Source organism: Lampris incognitus, chromosome 4 (assembly GCF_029633865.1).
Source record: "Lampris incognitus isolate fLamInc1 chromosome 4, fLamInc1.hap2, whole genome shotgun sequence".
In the NCBI taxonomy this organism is placed as follows: domain Eukaryota; kingdom Metazoa; phylum Chordata; class Actinopteri; order Lampriformes; family Lampridae; genus Lampris; species Lampris incognitus.
Window position 1 is genome coordinate 6,882,031 of NC_079214.1, and position 18,461 is coordinate 6,900,491.

General features: G+C 45.1%; 1 protein-coding gene across 1 annotated transcript; it reads left to right on the forward strand.

The window, feature by feature from the left end:
* Window positions 1-209: 209 nt before the first annotated feature.
* On the forward strand, window positions 210-15,266 carry LOC130112146 (cell cycle progression protein 1-like). The gene is made up of 9 exons (XM_056279444.1): window positions 210-259; window positions 6,359-6,449; window positions 7,639-7,795; window positions 9,362-9,429; window positions 9,515-9,716; window positions 11,047-11,358; window positions 11,635-11,729; window positions 13,083-13,145; window positions 14,298-15,266. The coding sequence occupies exons 2-9, from the start codon at window positions 6,390-6,392 to the stop codon at window positions 14,979-14,981; spliced, it is 1,641 nt and encodes a 546-aa protein (XP_056135419.1). The 5' UTR covers window positions 210-259; window positions 6,359-6,389; the 3' UTR covers window positions 14,982-15,266.
* Window positions 15,267-18,461: the final 3,195 nt, after the last annotated feature.

Below are 18,461 nucleotides of genomic sequence, written 5' to 3' on the forward strand. Positions count from 1 at the left end.
ATCCTGTATTTATACATTATTACTATCCCTCCAATGTTAAACATAAAGCCGGGAAAACAGCCCATTTCAGTATTGGTGTTGATTTTTCCGGGAAGGAGAGCTCCTGTCAATCATCTACGTGTCCCCGCCTACTGGCACGCCCACAAGCGTGCCGCGCTTGGAGGCGGCGCGTCCGAACACGCCCCTAGGGACACGTACGGCAGCAGGCACGTCCGGGTCGCCTGACGCTTCTCTCCGGACCGCAGCGTCCAGACCGCAGGTAAGTCGGCGCGCTTTGTGACGTTTTGACATCAGCCGCTCATTGTCTTGACCCGGGCTCAGTGGGGCAGTCAGCCCCAGAAACCAAGATACACGTTTTCCCCTCTTGCCCGTCGTGTAGTTACCCGCTGATTTTGTGCGAGTTGCCGAGTTTTGGGAGATGACGGCCGTAGATACGTCTGCGTTGTTGTTTACACAACGCAACACGACACAACACAACACAACAAAACACAACACAGCCCAACACAACACGACACAACGCAACGCAACACAACGCAACATAGCCCAACGCAACGCAACACAACACAATGGAACTAAATGGCCCCCGGCTTGCGTTGCTCAAAACGGGGGGGGGGCACATCTGAAAGCTGAACAGCAGCGTGTCTTTCCATAAATGATGACCTGTCACTCGAGATAACACACACAGACTCTGCTGGGAGCAGCTTCGTGACTTGATGCTCAGCGGTCGAGAGGAAATCCCAGAAAGTTGAAGCAGCTCGTCAGTTAGATGGTGAAACGTTCCTCCCTCTAAACGTGTGTCCGGATGAACTCGGTTCAACTTTCTGGGATATTTTCTGAGACGACCTACACCGGGGTAGACTACCCACACCGGGGTAGACTACCCACACCGGGGTAGACTACCCACACCGGGTTAGACTACCCACACCGGGTTAGACGACCTACACCAGGGTAGACTACCTACACCGGGGTAGACTACCTACACCGGGGTAGACTACCCACACCGGGGTAGACTACCTACACCGGGTTAGACGACCTACACCGGGGTAGACTACCTACACCGGGTTAGACTACCCACACCGGGGTAGACTACCTACACCGGGTTAGACGACCTACACCGGGGTAGACTACCCACACCAGGGTAGACTACCCACACCGGGGTAGACTACCTACACCGGGGTAGACTACCCACACCGGGTTAGACGACCTACACCGGGGTAGACTACCCACACCGGGTTAGACGACCTACACCGGGTAGACTACCTACACCGGGGTAGACTACCCACACCGGGTTAGACTACCCAACAGGCTCATCATTCCTGCAATGACACACTGCTGTTGAGTTTTTCCGAAAATGTTTTCTTCTTCTTCTTCTTCTTCTTCTTCTTCTTGTCGCTTCGAGCAGCACAAGCAGATTTGCCTTCCGGTTCCATTGTATTCGAGAGAAGGCCGGTATCTCTGCGGGTGATATTTCCAAAACTTGGCAACTCGCACCAAAACGATGTATTTCCGGCTGCTCCCGCTAGGGGTCGCCAGAGCGGATCATCCGTTTCCATTTCTTCCTGTCTTCTGCGTCTTCCTCTGTCACACCAGCCACCTGCATGTCCTCCCTCACCACACCCATAAACCTCCTCTTTGGCCTTCCTCTTCTCCTCTTCCCTGGCGGCTCCATATTCAGCATCCTTCTCCCAATATACCCAGCATCTCTCCTCCACACATGTCCAAACCATCTCAATCTTGTCTCTCTTGCTTTGTCTCCAAACCGTCCAACCTGAGCTGTCCCTCTAATATACTCCTTCCTAATCCTGTCCTTCTTCATCACTCCCAGTGAAAATCTCATCTTCTTCATCTCTGCCACCTCCACCTCCACCTCCTGTCTTTCCATCAGTGCCACTGTCTCCAAACCATACAACATAGCTGGTCTCACAACCATCTTGTAAACCTTCTCTTTAACTCTTGCTGGTACCCTTCTGTCACAAATCACCCCTGACACTCTTCTCCACCCACTCCACCCTGCCTGCACCCTCTTCTTCACTCCCCATTAAGTTGACCCCAAGTCTTTAAACTCATACGCCTTCGTCACCTCTACTCCTTGCATCCTCACCATTCCACTGTCCTCCCTCTCATTCACACATAGGTATCCCGTCTTGCTCCTACTGACTTTCATTGCTCTTCTCTCCAGTGCATACCTCCACCTCTCCAGGCTCTCCTCCACCTGCACCCCACTCTCCCTACAGATCACAATGTCATCCACAAACATCATCGTCCACGGAGACAAAAACACCAAACAAACAAAACAGTCTAGCTGGACAAATCGTACAACAGGGAAGAAGAAAAATGTGTATTTTTGATTTTGGGGTGAACTGTTCCTTTTACATTAACCAGTGTTTATAATCTAATGTCTAGTATATGTGTAATAACAATGTACATAACTGTGACGTTATAGTGTTTATGATCTGGTGACATCGTTACCTACCGTGATCGTTGGGTAACTCATGTTGGTTGAGTTGTTATTGTAATATAATGGTCAGTACTGTTGAGGTGAAGACAAGTTTAAGATTTTTTTCCGAGTCCCAGGCACCATCGTCTGTTTGTGTATAGGGGGTTAATAACAATAGCAATGGATTACATTGTTATAGCGCATTATCTTGATACCCAAAACGCGTCACGTTGAAGGGGGTAACTCCCTTCAACTACCATCAATGTGCAGCACCACCTGGATGGTGCACGGCAGCCATTTTGAACCAGAACGCTCACCACACATCAGCTTGAGGTGGAGAGGGAGGACTCATTGAGCGAGTTACCTGGGGGATGATTAGGGGGCCGGGTGGAGAGAGCCAGGTAGGGACATTTTGCCAGGACACCGGGGGACCCTCTACTCTTTGTGATAAGTACCATGGGATCAGAATCGTGTTTATTGGCCATGTAGGTTTGCACATACATGGAATTTGACTCCAGTTTTTGGGCTCTCTCTCTCTCTATGTATGTATGTATATGAGACAGCTGACGGTTGCTTATGTCATGAAACAGGCTTGTACTGTCTCATAAAGAATTTACTTGACTCACTGGATTGTTTTGCTCTTTATTTGTTGAGCACTTTACCTACCATTGAGTGTCTCTTTTAACAAAGTTTATATCTTTAATGACCACAGTGAGTCAGGACCTCGGTACAATGTCTCAACTGAAGGATGGGTTGCAAGGCTGTAGGCCCTAATTAAATACCAAATTGTAATTAAAGCGTAACTTCTCTCCCAGGTCTGAGCCTAACTCCACCCACTGCATCAGTGGGAAAAATCAAAGAAGGTTGAATCAGTTCATGTGGACACAACTGGTATTGACGGATACGTTTCATCATAATCTAAGTCAGTGTTTCCCAACCCAGTCCTCAAGGACCCCGATCCTGCATATTCTCTTTGCAACCCTGAATAGGTACCTGTTTGTAGTTATTCAACCAATCAGCAATGAATTATGTCAGATGTTGCACGCCTTGCATAATTAAGTGCTGTGAGATGATTGGTCGAGTAAGTACAAGCAGGGCTACCTATGCAGGGTTACAATGAAAATCTGCGGGATAGGGGGTCCTTGAGGACTGGGTTGAGAAACACTGATCTGAGTGACATCAACTGACTGCAGGTATCTCCACCCTTATAAACAATACATCTGCATAACGACCCAAACCCAACGACCATCTATGTTAAGAGGGAACGACCATCCCTGAATCGGGGGGGGGGGGGGGGGGGTTAAGAGTACATCTGTCGCCACCTTACAATGCTGTGATTGCAAACATTCTGAAATCCTCTGTGAATAGTACACATAGCCATTGAAACTCTAGTTCATGGTCACGCCTATTTGCATGTGAAACTGGTAGTTGGTTTGGGTCATTATGTCACTGTATTGCTTATAAGGGTGGGGACGGACACCTGCAGTCAGTTGAGACTGAAGAGGTTTGTAGAACCTGATAATGTAATAAATCCCCGATAATGTAACAACCCTGATAATGTAATAAAAAATTGCACTTGAGGCCATTGAAAATGCAATAAAACCTGATAATGTAATAACTTCCTGATAATGTAATAAAATGATCCAACTGAGAAAAAACGTGTGGAAGTAGCTCGGAGGCAGCTTTGAGGAGGAGTAGAGCATTCATGCACGTCCAACTTTGACCTGTCGGTGGCGCTAGACCTCTCGAGCTTGCGTTGCTTAAACAGCATCACCACTTGAATCCATTTATGGGTGGTCTGCTGTTAAGTTATTACAATATTGGGGAATTATTACATTATCAGGACCAGGGAAATGAAGGCTAACCTGATAAAGTAATAACGTCCCGTTAATGTAACACATTATTACATTATTTGTAAAACGTTTATTACATTATCAGGAAGTTATTACATTATCAGGAAGTTATTACATTATGAGGAAGTTATTACATTATCAGATTTTATTGCATTTTCAGTGGCGATTCCCATGTTGGTAGGCAACGGAATAGACTGCCACGCCACCCGGAAGCCCAATTTGCAGAGGTTTGAAAGTGCATGCAGTGAGACCTGCCAGTAAGGAGTTGCAGTAGTCAATCTGTGATATTACAAGAGCCTGTACCAGGAGCTGTGCTGCATGCTCAGACAGGAAGGATCTAATTTTCCTGATGTTGTACAGGGCAAATCAGCACGACTGAGCAATTGATGCCACGTGAACCTTAAAGGTTAGTTGGTCATCAGTCATGACATCCAGGTTTCGGGTAGACTTTGTGGGCACGAGTTGGGTTAATCCGAGCTGGATATTGATCTGTTGTTGTAAAGAAGGACTGGCTGGGATGAAACGGAGCTCAGCCTTAGAGAGGTTAAGCTGAAGGTGGCGTTCCTTCATCCGTACAGGGATATCAGCAAGGCATGACGATATCCGTGCCGAGACTGTGAGGTCATCTGACAGGAATGATAGGGAGAGCTGGGTATCGTCAGCATAGCAGTGGTATGAGAAACCATGGGAGTGGACGATTGCACCAAGTGAGGTGGTGTATATTGAGAAGAGAAGGGGACCGAGCACTGGCCCTTGCAACACTGCTCACTTTGCTGGAGCCTAGGCTAAATTTGGAGGTTTGCGGGTTAACGCATATTGTAGCGGGTCTCGGGGGGGGGGCGGATTGGTTGTCATAACAGGTCGGGTGTGTCCGGGTATTAAAAAAACCCTGACCCGTGCATCACTACTCTCCACCACTTTATCCAACTCACTCCAGAATTCTTCTTTCTGTTCCATCTCACACCCAACTTGCAGGGCATACGTATGTGCTGATAACATTCATCATCACACCTTCGATTTCCAGCTTCATACTCATCACTCTACCCAACACTCTCTTCACCTCCAGCACACTTTTGACATACTTTTCCTTCAGGATTACCCCTACCCCATTTCTCCTCCCATCCACACCATGGTAGAAGAGTTTGAACCCACCTCCGATACTCCTGGTCTTACTCCCCTTCCACCTGGTCTCTTGCACACACAGTATGCCTACCTTCCTTCTCTCCATCATATCAGCCAGCTCTCTCCCTTTACCAGTCATAGTGCCAACATTCAAACTTCCAACTCTCACCTCCACACTCCTACCCTTCCTCCTCTCCCACTGCCTCTGGACATGCCTTCCCCCTCTCCTTCTCCTTGCTCAACAGTAGCATAGTTTCTACCAGCACCCTGCGGGCCAACAGTACCGGTGAGGGTCCTTGGAAACCCGAGCCTCGACCGATCCGGCATGGAAATCTGATTTATGATCCGCATATTTGATTTAGCAACGGTTTTATGCCAGATGCCCTTCCTGACGCAACCCTCCCCATTTAGCCAGGCTTGGGACCAGCACTAAGAATGCACTGGCTTGTGCATCCTCAGTAGCTGGGTTTACGGCCTCAATACTACTAAAAAAAAAAATGTACACTTGCTTTGAAGTGGAATAGTACTCTGTTGATAAAGAAGTCGTCAATATCATAACACAGCTTGTCAAAAGTGGACAGCACAAACATTCTAATTCAATAAAATGTACTAAAAACATGTAAATAAATGTACTGCAAACATCAAATTTGACCTCCAAGCAAGAAACACATTGTGTCCATTTTGCTTTTGTTTCTAAAAACATAAGATGAATAACAATGAACATCTCAGGCCATTCGAGCAATCTCTCCAAGAGCATCTGCGGGGAAATCAGAGGATTTGGAGTTGAATGCGAATCAAATATATGTAGCTTATGACTTACTTGGGTCACATCCCCAGACTATCTGTATGTGTACTATGGAACATCATTTAGTAACTCAGATAATTTAGTCTTTAAAAATCTTGTTGTGACCACAGATAACCTACAGCAACCATTTGTTTTTTGCAGATCTGTTTGTGACCGCCAGCTGACAGGAAACATGTCAGAGAACTCGAGTGATGCCCAGTCGTCCTTTGGCTGGACGATCCTCAGTAATGAGGTATGATTGGTGTTTCCCTGTCCGACCTGATCTGAACTATCTTCATTTAATAGTTATTTTTCCTTTTTACATTGGGAATAATTTGGTCTTTATGAGGGCTGGGGCTGGCCATAGATCCCCCCCCCCCTTTTTATCCCCAATTGTATCCATCCAATTACCCCACTCTTCTGAGCCATCCCGGTCTCTGCTCCACCCCCTCTGCCGATCGGGGGAGGGCTGCAGACTACCACATGCCTCTTCCCGTACACGTGGTCGCCAGCCGCTCCTTTTCACCTGACAGTGAGGAGTTTCACCGGGGGGATGTAGCGCGTGGGAGGATCACACTATTACCCCCAGTTCCCCCTCCCCCCCGAACAGGCGCCCCGGCCGACCAGAGGAGGCGCTAGTGCAGCGACCAGGACACATACCCACATCCGGCTTCCCACCTGCAGACACAGCCAATTGTGTCTGTAAGAATGCCCGACCAAGCCGGCAGTAACACGGGGATTCAAACCGCCAATCCCCCCGTTGGTAGGCAACGGAATAGACTGCCACGCCACCCGGACACGGGGCTGGCCATAGATGAAAACATGGGGTTACTGGGTGTCAGGTCTTTCAAAATCAGACATTATTATTCAGGATAACACCAAGCCGGCGTGCATCAGGTTGCATGTGTGTTGCTCACCCCAAAGCTCAAACAATCAGTCACAACAAGTTTTTCTTGCCAAAATTGATGCATATTTTTAAAAAAAGTGAAACCATCTGATACGGTGTGTAAAGAACCAAAGGGTAAACTAGTTAAAAAAAGTTCTTAGAACGGCCTGAAATCAGAATAGTGGATGTACCAAAATAAAATACAATCACATCCAGGTTTCAAATCCAGTGCAGGACCAGGGTTATTCATCATCCTGTCTCCCTTACCTGCTCTTCCTGCCTCTCTTCTTTCATTACTCAAGACTTTGTCCTGAATGAGACAAAAACTTCCAAAATAATCATTCAGAATGACTGCCTATTTTCACATATAGGTAAAAAGGCCTTCCACTAAGTCACCTCCCTGCCTTAGATAAGGCCCATGTCTGTCACTGACATGATCTGTAATAGTTATCAGATAGGTGAGGACCAATAAGTTTAATGTAGCCAATGATGTGGGTCTCTCACAATGCATGTTCCTAATTGGGGGTTTTTTGTTGTTGTTTATTTTGTTAACAAGGGTTCAGATATTGAGACCCTGGGATTGGAGAATGCATTGGAATACAGGACTGATACTTCGGAGAGTCCTCCAGATGTGGTGGCAGAGCTTCAGGACCCCGCTGGTGTCTCTGGTGGAAATCAAACGCTCCCCCACGCTCCTACTGAGATCTGTGAAGGTTCGGCTCTAAAGTCTATCGATCAACCACACGATAGTGAATTATGTTTTTTTAGTATAACTACACTGTGAAACAATAGCAGTTATGCACTGGCCTATATGAAGACCTGTTTTATAGATGATAATACCACTTGAGACCACATGAAGTGGTCAGAAAGTAGTACGATCATCTCTACTACATGTCATTCAAGTTCAACTTTATTGTCATGTGTATTTGAATACAATGAAATTATTGTGCTCTGGCTCTCTGCCTTAACACAAAGGACAGAAGTACACCATCTCGGAAAAAAAAGACTACAGACCTACCTAGACTATTTACACAGAATTCATACAATATATACACAATGTAGAAAAGTGCATGCCAACACCACAGTGTAAGGTGCATATATGTATATGGTTGTGTCAGCTGTTCAGCACCATGACTGCCCGTGGAAGGAAACTATTACTGAGACAGGTGGTGTGTGATTTGATGCTCCGGTAGCGTTTTTTAGATGGAAGGAGTGAGAACAGAACATGCGCGGGTTAGCTGGTGTCCTTAACGATGTTTTGGGCTTTCCTTTTGCAGCGAGTGGTGTAAATATTATGACGCTGTAGTAGTTCCATGCCAGTGATTTTTGCTGCTGTCTTTACAGCCCTTTGCAGCAGTCTGCAGTCCTGAGCAGTCAGGTTGCCAAACCACACTGTGATACAGCCTGTCAAGACCCTCTTCATGGTGCTGTGATAAAAGTTCATAAGAGTTTTTGTACTCACACCAAAACTCTTGAGACGCCTCAGAAAATACAGTCTGTGCTGTACCTTCTTGAGGATGCAATTGGTGTTGAGAGGCCATGTGAGGGTGTCTGTGATGTGTAAACCGAGAAATATAAAACTGTCCACAATTTCAACAGATGGCCCCTTTCATGGAAATAGGAATGTGATTTCCTCTGATCTTTCTAAAGTCAACAATGATTTCTTTTGTCTTATTGACATTTAGAGAGAGGTTGTTATCATGGTACCATATGGTTAAATCTTCCACTTCCCTCCTATAGGCCCTCTCATCACTGTCGCTTATTAGTACAATCATTGTGGTGTCATCTGCGAATTTAATGATGCTGTTATTGTCATATTTGGCAACACAGTCGTGTGTAAACAGACTGTACAATAGGGGGCCGAGACAGCAGCCCTGAGGCACGCCGGTCCTAAGAACTAAGGTAGATGAGTATGTTTTACCTATTCTCATAGTCTGGCACCTGCCTGTCAGGAAATCACATAGCCAGTTAGAGATAGAGTTGCCCAGACCAAGACTTCTGGGTTTCAACACCAGTTTGGATGGTACAGTTGTATAAAAAGCAGAGCTGTAATCCATAAACAACATTCTGACATAGGTATTTTTCTTTTCAAGGTGCACTAAAGCAGTATGCAGAGCAAGTGAAATAGCATCCTCTACAGATCAGGTGGAACAGCAGGCAAACCAACAGATCTGTAGATGAAACTATCTCACATTTAATATATGGGATTCATTTAGACATTGTCATAATTTGCATCAGAATTGATTTTTATCACTATTTCATTGTCCCTTTCATTGAAGAAAGGGGCACTTCACCTGATGATACCCTGAGAGAAGAAACCTTAGAAGAGAAATGTTCAGACTCTGAGGTGAGAAGTGTGAGGAAGGGGGTTTATGTTATTCTGCTGGCGCCGCCGTGTGTATTACCAACCATGTTAAACATGTTGTCTGCAGGCTGGAGAAGGTGCTGCCGGGAAGGGGCCTGTGACCCTGGGCTCCTCCAGCGATGACTCCGACATTGTGATTTTAGGAGACTTGAAGAAGGATGAGCACGTGTCTGCCAACGGAGATGAGGTGGCGGCGGCGGCTGCCGATGAGGAGTTCTACCTCGGAACCTCCTCCAGCAGCCAGTACACCTTCACCGCCATGGAGACTGGTAGGAGTTCATTTCTCTCCCACGCCGTCAAGTCTACCAGCTGATCTGATGTCCATTATGAGCCGAGTTTCCATACTGAGAAAATCAGATGGCATAGAGACGAAACACTCCTGCCCATTCCTGTCTTCTCCCTCCTTCTAAAACAGGTCCGATGTTGAATCAGTGGACATTTCCGCAGAGTCTGTTGAAGTTAGGCTACCGTCTAAAGAGCTGGCTCCCGAAATGCCGCTCTTTCCCAGGTGGTTTCGGTCTGACTAGCGTCAACAGCATGCCCCTGGCCTTGATAACATTGGTGTGCAGGAACAACACTGTCACAAAAACATTTATGACTTTTTTTATTCTGTAAAGCATGGCTGCACTCTGGGTGACTTCCCGTTACATGAGCGTGCATGTGTCTGGCCAGTTTACAAGAGTAACTAACATACAAACACTCCTTTATTAATTCCAATTATAAACTCATCATGTTAAAAACAACGTGAAACGTGTTGCACAGTTTAGCTCGCTTCCGTAATGTGACGTATTTCCAAGTAAGACAGGATATCAGGGCGAGACAGAACATAGTGAGGGATGTCTTGAGGCATGCTCAGTAATGCAGGTAAGGAAATCACAGGAAGTTGAATCAGTTCATCTGGACGCAACGTTTATTGACAGATATGTTTCATCACTCAGCTACGTGACCTCTTCAGTCTAAACTGAAGGTTATTTTCATTCGTGTTTGAAGAGGTGCATAATATGACCGGTGAAATGAAGTAAAAGTTAAAAGTTCATTTTCATTTCACGTTGTCTTCAGGCTAAAGATGCCCTCAGTCCAAGAACTCAGAAGTGATTTTTGTCATGACGATGTCCACTTTTAAAACCCGGGCAATCAAAAGAAGTTTTACAGTATTTGGACCGGTGGTGTGTCATAATTTAGGACACCTCAGATGTGTCTCTCCTTTTGTGGGTGCAGATTTTTCAGGGGAGAAACTGGTGAACCCGTGTCGACCCCTCAGGCCTACCTCCGCTTTGATAGGAAGGAGTTGGAAAACTGAGCCAGAGGCTAAATGAATCTTGTCCCAGCCCAGGATTGGCGGTTTTGGGTACACTGTTGTTTGTGAACGGCGCAGAAATTAAACTTGCTCAGGCTTTTAAATCGTCCATTGTACTGATGGGATCTATTGTTTTTTATTCTGATCATTTTTCAAACGGTAATATTTGTTCAGTGTCAAGTAGAATTCCTCTCCGCATGGGTTCCCAGCACGCGTGAGCTTGTTTGGATCCTGTCATCATTGTGTCCTGTTATTTACGAGTTATTTCTCCTGTAATAAATGTTTGTTGTGTTTCACTGCAGTGTTCCCGGTGCAGCAGAGCGTGCTGACAAACTCCCGCAGCAGTGAGGATGAGCTGGCGGGGACCTCCGGTACCGCGGTGCAGAGAAGAAGGGTGAGGAAGAACACCCTCTGCAACGTGGCAGAGCCTGAAGAGGAGGTGTTGGACTCTCCCCACACTGAGGAGGTGTTGGAAGTCACAGGGGCACAGCAGGTGGAGCAGGCACTGCCCATGGTCCCTCCCACACTGCATGGCCACTTCAGCCTGACCCTCAACGGACACATCCTCCTGGCTCTGGTCATAGCCATTTGCATGGGCATTGGTCACTTCTATGGTAAGTATTGTGCGACCTCTCACAGCAAAATGCAAGGTTGTTACTGCTGATGGACAGAATGATTTTAAGGTAGGAACTAGGTAGAGGATTATATTGCTAATTTGTTGTCTGACTAAATATAAATGGTGTCACAGAACTTGCCACCTTCCACTCAGATGCCTGGACATTCTCTTCTATTATGTTTGCAAAAAATGACTCCCAACTGCACCCTGGGACAAATAAAAGTCATTATCATCTTTTTTTTCTGTGTCACAACTGTATTTTGTTTACCTACAGGTACAGTCCAGAGTCAAGAGAGACCGAACATTTTGGCGAAAAACCAAGTAAATGAGATCGGTGCTACTCTGAGAGACCAGCTCTTCTCCAGCCAGGTCTGTGATTCGCTCACAAGCTCAACTGGAATAAATCAGCCCGTGTGTCTTTGTTCTGTCACCAAGCTAGATGGAGCGCTAAAGCACAATTCTACCATCCGAGATATTTCCCTACACTTAATTCAGCCAAATAAAATGGTGCTTGTCCGTTTATCACATTGTATCAAGATATGTAATGTATGTGCTATACAGTGCATCCGGAAAGTATTCACACCCCTTCACTTTCCCCACATTTTGTTATGTTACAGCCTTATTACAAAATGGATTAAATTCCTTTTTTTCCCTCATCAATCTACATACAATACTCCATAATGACAGAGTGAAAAAGGTTTTGTAGAAATTTTTGCAAATTTATTAAAAATAAAAAACTGAAATATTGCATGTACATAAGTATTCACATCCTGTACTCAGTACTTGGTTGAGGCACCCTTGGCAGCGATTGCAGCCTCAAGTCTTCTTGGGTATGAAGCTACAAGCTTGGCACACCTATATTTGGGGTATTTCTCCCGTTCTTCTCTGCAGATCCTCTCCAGCTCTGTAAGGTTAGATGGGGAGCGGCGCTGCACAGCTATTTTCAGGTCTTTGCAGAGATGTTCAATGGGGTTCAAGTCTGGGCTCTGGCTGGGCCACTCAAGGACATTCACAGACTTGTCCCGAAGCCACTCCTTCGTTGTCTTGGCTGTGTGCTTAGGGTCGTTGTCATGTTGAAAGTTAAACCTTCGCCCCAGTCTGAGGTCCTGACCGCTCTGGAGCAGGTTTTCATCAAGGATCTCTCTGTACTTTGCTCCATTCATCTTTCCCTCGATCCTGACTAGTCTCCCAGTTCCTGCCGCTGAAAAACATCCCCACAGCATGATGCTGCCACCACCATGCTTCACTGTAGGGATGGTATTAGCAAGGTGATGAGAGGTGCCTGGTTTCCTCCAGACGTGACGTTTGGCGTTCAGGCCAAAGAGTTCAATCTTGCAATATTTCAGTTTTTTATTTTTAATAAATTTGCAAAAATTTCTACAAAACCTTTTTCACTTTGTCATTATGGGGTATTGTGTGTAGATTGATGAGAAAAAAAAGGAATTTAACCCATTTTGGAATAAGGCTGTAACATAACAAAATGTGGGGAAAGTGAAGGGGTGGGAATACTTTCCAGATGCACTGTATATATGTATATATGTATATATATATATATATATATATATATATATATATATATATATATATAGTATCATGCCAATTAATGTCAACACATGACCGTTAAGATGTCAAGACTGTATGCTCAAAAGAAACCAGTGCTGCTTCTTTTTTGCAGTGGTTGTGTTGACGTTTGTGTTGTGGTTTTGTTTGCCACTCGATCAGGAGGTGGAGGAGATTCTTGGAGGCGATTTGGATGAGGGTGACATGGTGCAGACTCTGACAGAGGTAATGGACCAAGTTACACAAGAAAATGCAGTTTTTTTTTCTAGTGGGGTTTTACATCACACCAGTTTTGCAAAAGTTGTCATTTCAAATGGAAAAGAGCTGAATGGAAAGACCAAATTTTAAAAAAAAAAGTAAATGAGCAATGGAAATGCATTTGCTGAATTAAAAATGAAACGTGAAGGGCGTCTGGGTAGCGTAGCAGTCTACTTACCAACACGGGGCTCGGTGGTTCGACTCTCCGTGTTACCGCCGGCTTGGTCGGACGTCCCTACAGACATAAGACTGACAAAGTCTCTAGCTTCTTTTAAATGTCCTCTTAAAACCTTTCTTTTTATGAAAGCTTTTACAAATGTTTGTTTTTTTTTGTTGTTTTTTTTTAATGCTGTTTTTGTTTTTGCTCTTCTTTGGTCTTACTCTTGTCTGTTTTGGTTTTTTTTAAATACTTTGTGGCATTGTTTTAGAAAAGTGCTCCCCATCCCACCCGGCTCCCCACCCGCAGACACGCGGGTGGGTATGTGTCCTGGCCGCTGCACTAGTGCCTCCTCTGGTCGGTCAGGGCGCCTGTTCGGGGGGGAGGGGGAACTTGGGGGAATAGCGTGATCCTCCCAGGCGCTACGTCCCCCTGGTGAAACTCCTCACTGTCAGGTGAAAAGAAGCGGCTGGCAACTCCACATGTATGGGAGGAGGCATGTGGTAGTCTGCAGCCTTCCCTGGATCGGCAGAGGGGGTGGAGCAGAGACCGGGACGGCTCAGAAGAGTGGGGTAATTGGCTGGGTACAATTGGGGAGAAAAAGGGGGGAAAATAATCCAAAAAAAGAAATGAAATATGAATAGATTTCAGTCACGTGATGTAGGACATGTAAAACTACATCCAGGGTTTTATTGTCTTAAACAAATCTGATGGAAACTAATTCGCATCTCATTTTTTTGGACTTCAGAAAAGTTTGTTTAAACTTCAGTTGACTGGAAACAGCTTCTGAGAGAACACTCACATCACATGGAAAATGATCAAGACTTTACAGACTTTACTGCTTCCTCTTTTTTTACTACCATTTCTCATCTTTATTAACAGTTTGCTTTGCTTGTCTATTGATGTAAAGTGTCTTTGAGTAAAAGTGTCTGATGTATTATTATTCTCTTAATCCGGCCCAGAGGGACGACCTGGTCATGAAGATGAAACGCATGGCAGAGGACAAGACAGATATTCAGTCTGAGCAACAGAAGCTAAATGTTGAAAACCAGAAGACCCCGTTGAGTTTGCAGGAGGAGCTGAGGAGTCTGTGCACAAAGATCGGAGACCTCGAGGACAGGGGAGCCAGTGCTGACTCCTTACTGTCAGAATACCAAAGGCTGAAAGAGCAGCTGGAGGAGGAGAGGAAGCTCATCCGCAGCTTCCTAAACCAGCGGGAAGTATCGACGGCTGAAGCCAAGACGCTGAGGAAGGACCTCGACAAGGAAAGGAAGATTATGGAGCAGCTGAGGAAGGAGATGGAACAGCTGAGCCGTGAAAGTGCTGACGCAGAAGGAGAAGCCAATTCTGAGACCGAGAAGCTACAGTCTCGCTTGCTGGAACTGGAGAAGAAACTGATCTTTGAGCAACAGCGCTCGGACCTGTGGGAAAAACTGTACGTGGAAACCAAAAATCAGGCCAAGGGAGACACTCAGCCAAAAGTTAAAAAAAGTAAAGAAGGCATGAGCGGGAAGGTGAAAGAGAAATTCGACGCTGTGAAGAACTCTGCCAAGAAGGCCGTCAAAGAAAACCTGAGGAAATTCTCCGATTCTGTCAAATCGACTTTCCGTCACTTCAAGGACTTTCTCTTCACTAAGAGCAAGTGAAATTAAATGCAATTTCTTTAACCATTGAACACATCAACAATCAATAATCGATTAACCATTAATAATTAATAAGATACAAAACGCAGGTCTTTTTCTCTTATTTGAACAGTTCTAGCGGCACATTAGCTACGTGAAGCATTAGTTCATGAAGCACAAACAATATTAAAATAATAAGGCCCTCGTTCGAAATGGCTGCTCTTATCCGCCTGTCCTTATTCATCAAATGGCACTGCCATAAAACAATGTCAAACGGGCACATTTCTAGACCAATATGGCAGACCAGAGCAAAGCCATTTTTTAAATCAACATAAAATACTGTATTAAGTAGAATAAAAAAATACTCTGAACCTTTCCACAATAACCTTGAATCCTACTGGTTTGTATTTAAGAAAATCAACTTATCTATGTGATCAGGACCGCTCCTTCCTGTGTTGTGTCCGTAGTTTTTCTGAAATGCAAAGGTGAAGCATGCCATCTTTTATATAAAAGTGAGCTCCAGAGAAATGGTACACAAAACATACATTATCAGTTAATACACTTTTAATCGGTTAAATTCTTAATGGCGGTTAATCGATTAATGATTAATCATTAACATCCCTAGCTTCCACTATACTGAACAAGGCCAGGTGTCAGTCCTGTGGCAGGCGGTTTCACGAGATGGATTCAAAGGAGTCATGGCAGCACAGGGCCCACAGACCTCACCACAGACCACCCACCCAAACCCTCAAGACAGGTTCTTCCAAAGAGACCACAACACCAATAAATCTGGGGGTTAATTTCAGGAAGATGGAGACATACACCACCACAGAGTGGCCCCCGGAGGTTGCTCTGGGGTTTTGACTGTGCCTTCCAAAAAACCATGAGCCTCTTCAGCGAAGCCGTGGAGCCGATAAAAGCGGACGAATTCAACCAACTCCTTCAGAGCTACCTCCAGCAGGAGGTAGATCACTTCCACCACTGGAAGGACCTGGAGAAATTCATCAACAACTTCTTCCGCAATGAAGTCTTCATCCACGACCAGGAGACGTAGTGCTTCCATGCCTCCTTCGCGTTTTCTTTCAAACAGATGTTGAACAGGAGGCGCTGGGTGTATACAGAAGCTCCTAGGTTCTCCTTTTCCACTCTTCTTTCAGTGAATGTCTTTTTTTTTGTACTTTTCGTTTTTTTTTTATTTCCTTACTTTTGTGTTACTTCTTGAAAGAAAAATCTCACCCACCATGAATGTTTCCAAAGATTGTCAGAAATGTGAAAAGAGACTGTTACATTTCTGACCTTATTTAAGAGAGTTTGTCACTGGAGCAAAAGCAGAGATTGAGTCCTTTTGCTGATGATCTACCTGTTTACCTCACGGAAAACATCTGCTAGAGAACTGAATTACTACTTATCCCTGCGTTATGTGACGGCCGCATAACATTTGATACTTCGTGATGGCTTTTTCATGGCGGCCTCAAGTCAGGAATCGGCCGAGTCCGACGGCCGACCCGAGGCCTCGATTGTTTTTGTCTTTCTTCTTCTGTTGTTTGAATGATTGGACTGCAAGGGCGCTACCGTTTTCACCTCCAGCCATTAAACTGTCTTCTCTCTCCGCTTGTTGCACGGATTGAGAAACATTCAGTGTTTGCTCCTTCTCAGACGTTTCGGAGGTTTCAGTTCTGAGCCAGTATTGGTGAGGATTGTTCTTCTTATTTCACCCGTTAAGAGACAAATGGGAGAAACTATGAATGTTAACTTTTGTTGTTCAGTTTGAATGTGCAGCCACCCTTGCGTTTCCTGTTTTTATACTACCTCGTTTATCAAGCTATTTTATTGTTGTTTTTTTCTAAACTCAGGGAACAAGGTTTAGTACATTGGACATGTCATGTAATGCTACATGGAAAACTGACAGGGTATCTTCTTAGTGCTGAACTGTCCTAGTGCATAAATGCCTAATAGATCTGTTATGAATGTATCTCTGACAATGTTGAGCCAGCTGTTGAAACGCTCGTGCTGCCCACTATGCAGCTGAAAACCAAAACCTTTTCTATTGTTTGATTTCTAAGCGGGACGCCGTCTGCGGTCAGACAGGCTGTGTCCTGTTAGTCCACCTCTTCTGTCCAAAATCCATGGCAAGAGTGCGTACCAAAAGTGCTTGTGTTGACACGTCGCATCAGCAGAACCTTAAGGCTGGAAAGCAGGACTTTTGCATATAAATGAGTGTCTGTAACATCCAGTGGCGGATCTAGAGATTTTTTCCTGGGGTGGCAAGACTGTGTCCCAGAGGTGGCAGCTGCCACCCCGTAGATCCGCGCCTGTGAGGGGGGAGGGGGATTCTAAATCGGCGACTTCTGTTTGAGATGAGTTTGGTGCGGGTCTCATTGACCTTCACCATGCATGTACATAAAATATACTTTAAAAACATATCATATGATTTATAAATGGGCTGGCAACAGGGGTGTCTCCCAGAGGTGGCAGCTGCCACCCCTGTTGCCACCCCGTAGATCCGCCCCTGGTAACATTCAAGTCCTTGCCAAACGAGTTCACACAATGCTGATTAAGCCTGTCAGCACCAGGTAAATCTCTCTGTGTTACGCAGTACACCGGAGTTTTGAATCGGGTGTCTGAGGCGACAGTCCCCTGCCGGCACACCGGTACTGATGCGCCATGGTGCGCTTTACATCAGCCAGCAGCAGTTGCTTTGCCAGAGCTGAACATCCGCAGAACTCGGGACTTCTTGAATTAATTTGCTGTTCTCCTGTCCAGTTTGTCTTTGTCGTTGTGTTTGTTTAATGTGAGGGGGAGCTGAGAACAGATTCAGAGGACAGCTGTTTTTTTGATTTTGTAGACGTTTCGATGCACATTTTCATTTACTGCAAGAAGCAACATGCTTTAGTTTCAGACTTTCATTTTTGGGAAAAATCAATGGGGAACTACTATTAGGATGGCTTCTGGTGGTATGGTAACTCTGCTGGTGTCGCTACACTGAAAGGGGCCCTTATAGGGGAAAGTGCTTAAAAATATTGCTCATGGTTCTGGAAGACATATTTTAGTTATTGAATGTATGGAGGATATTTTTATTTTGGGTAACATGGTTGCAATAATAGCCATAGAAACAATCCTTTTTGTGGCGTTTGAAGAAGACGGAGAAGCTCCTTGTTGTGCAAGGCAGCAATGTGTCTAATGAACAGTTCATGTTTAAGAGCCATGCTTTGCTAAATGGCACCCATGTAAAGGATAACAAGTGTAATGACAGTTTTGTAGACATGTGATACATCGCCCTGCAGCTTCTCGTAGCAAACACTATTGGAATAATCAGTTTGGGAATATTAATTGGGAATTGACTTAGACCTACTACAACAAATATCTTGTTAACAATGAAGTTAGTGAAGTGTATTTTAAAACCATACATTTAATCTGTCCAACAAACTGCTTTCTAAATAAAGAAATGTTCTTTCTGAATCCTGTGTGCTCTGTAATACTGGCACGGAAACAAATCCACATTTA

Coding starts and splice junctions, on each gene's coding strand:
- LOC130112146 (XM_056279444.1), top strand. CDS start 6,390: ATGTCAGAGAACTCGAGTGATGCCCAGTCGTCCTTTGGCTGGACGATC. Junction 9,717..11,046: donor CTTCACCGCCATGGAGACTG/GTAGGAGTTCAT, acceptor GTTTCACTGCAG/TGTTCCCGGTGCAGCAGAGC. Junction 13,146..14,297: donor TGGTGCAGACTCTGACAGAG/GTAATGGACCAA, acceptor AATCCGGCCCAG/AGGGACGACCTGGTCATGAA.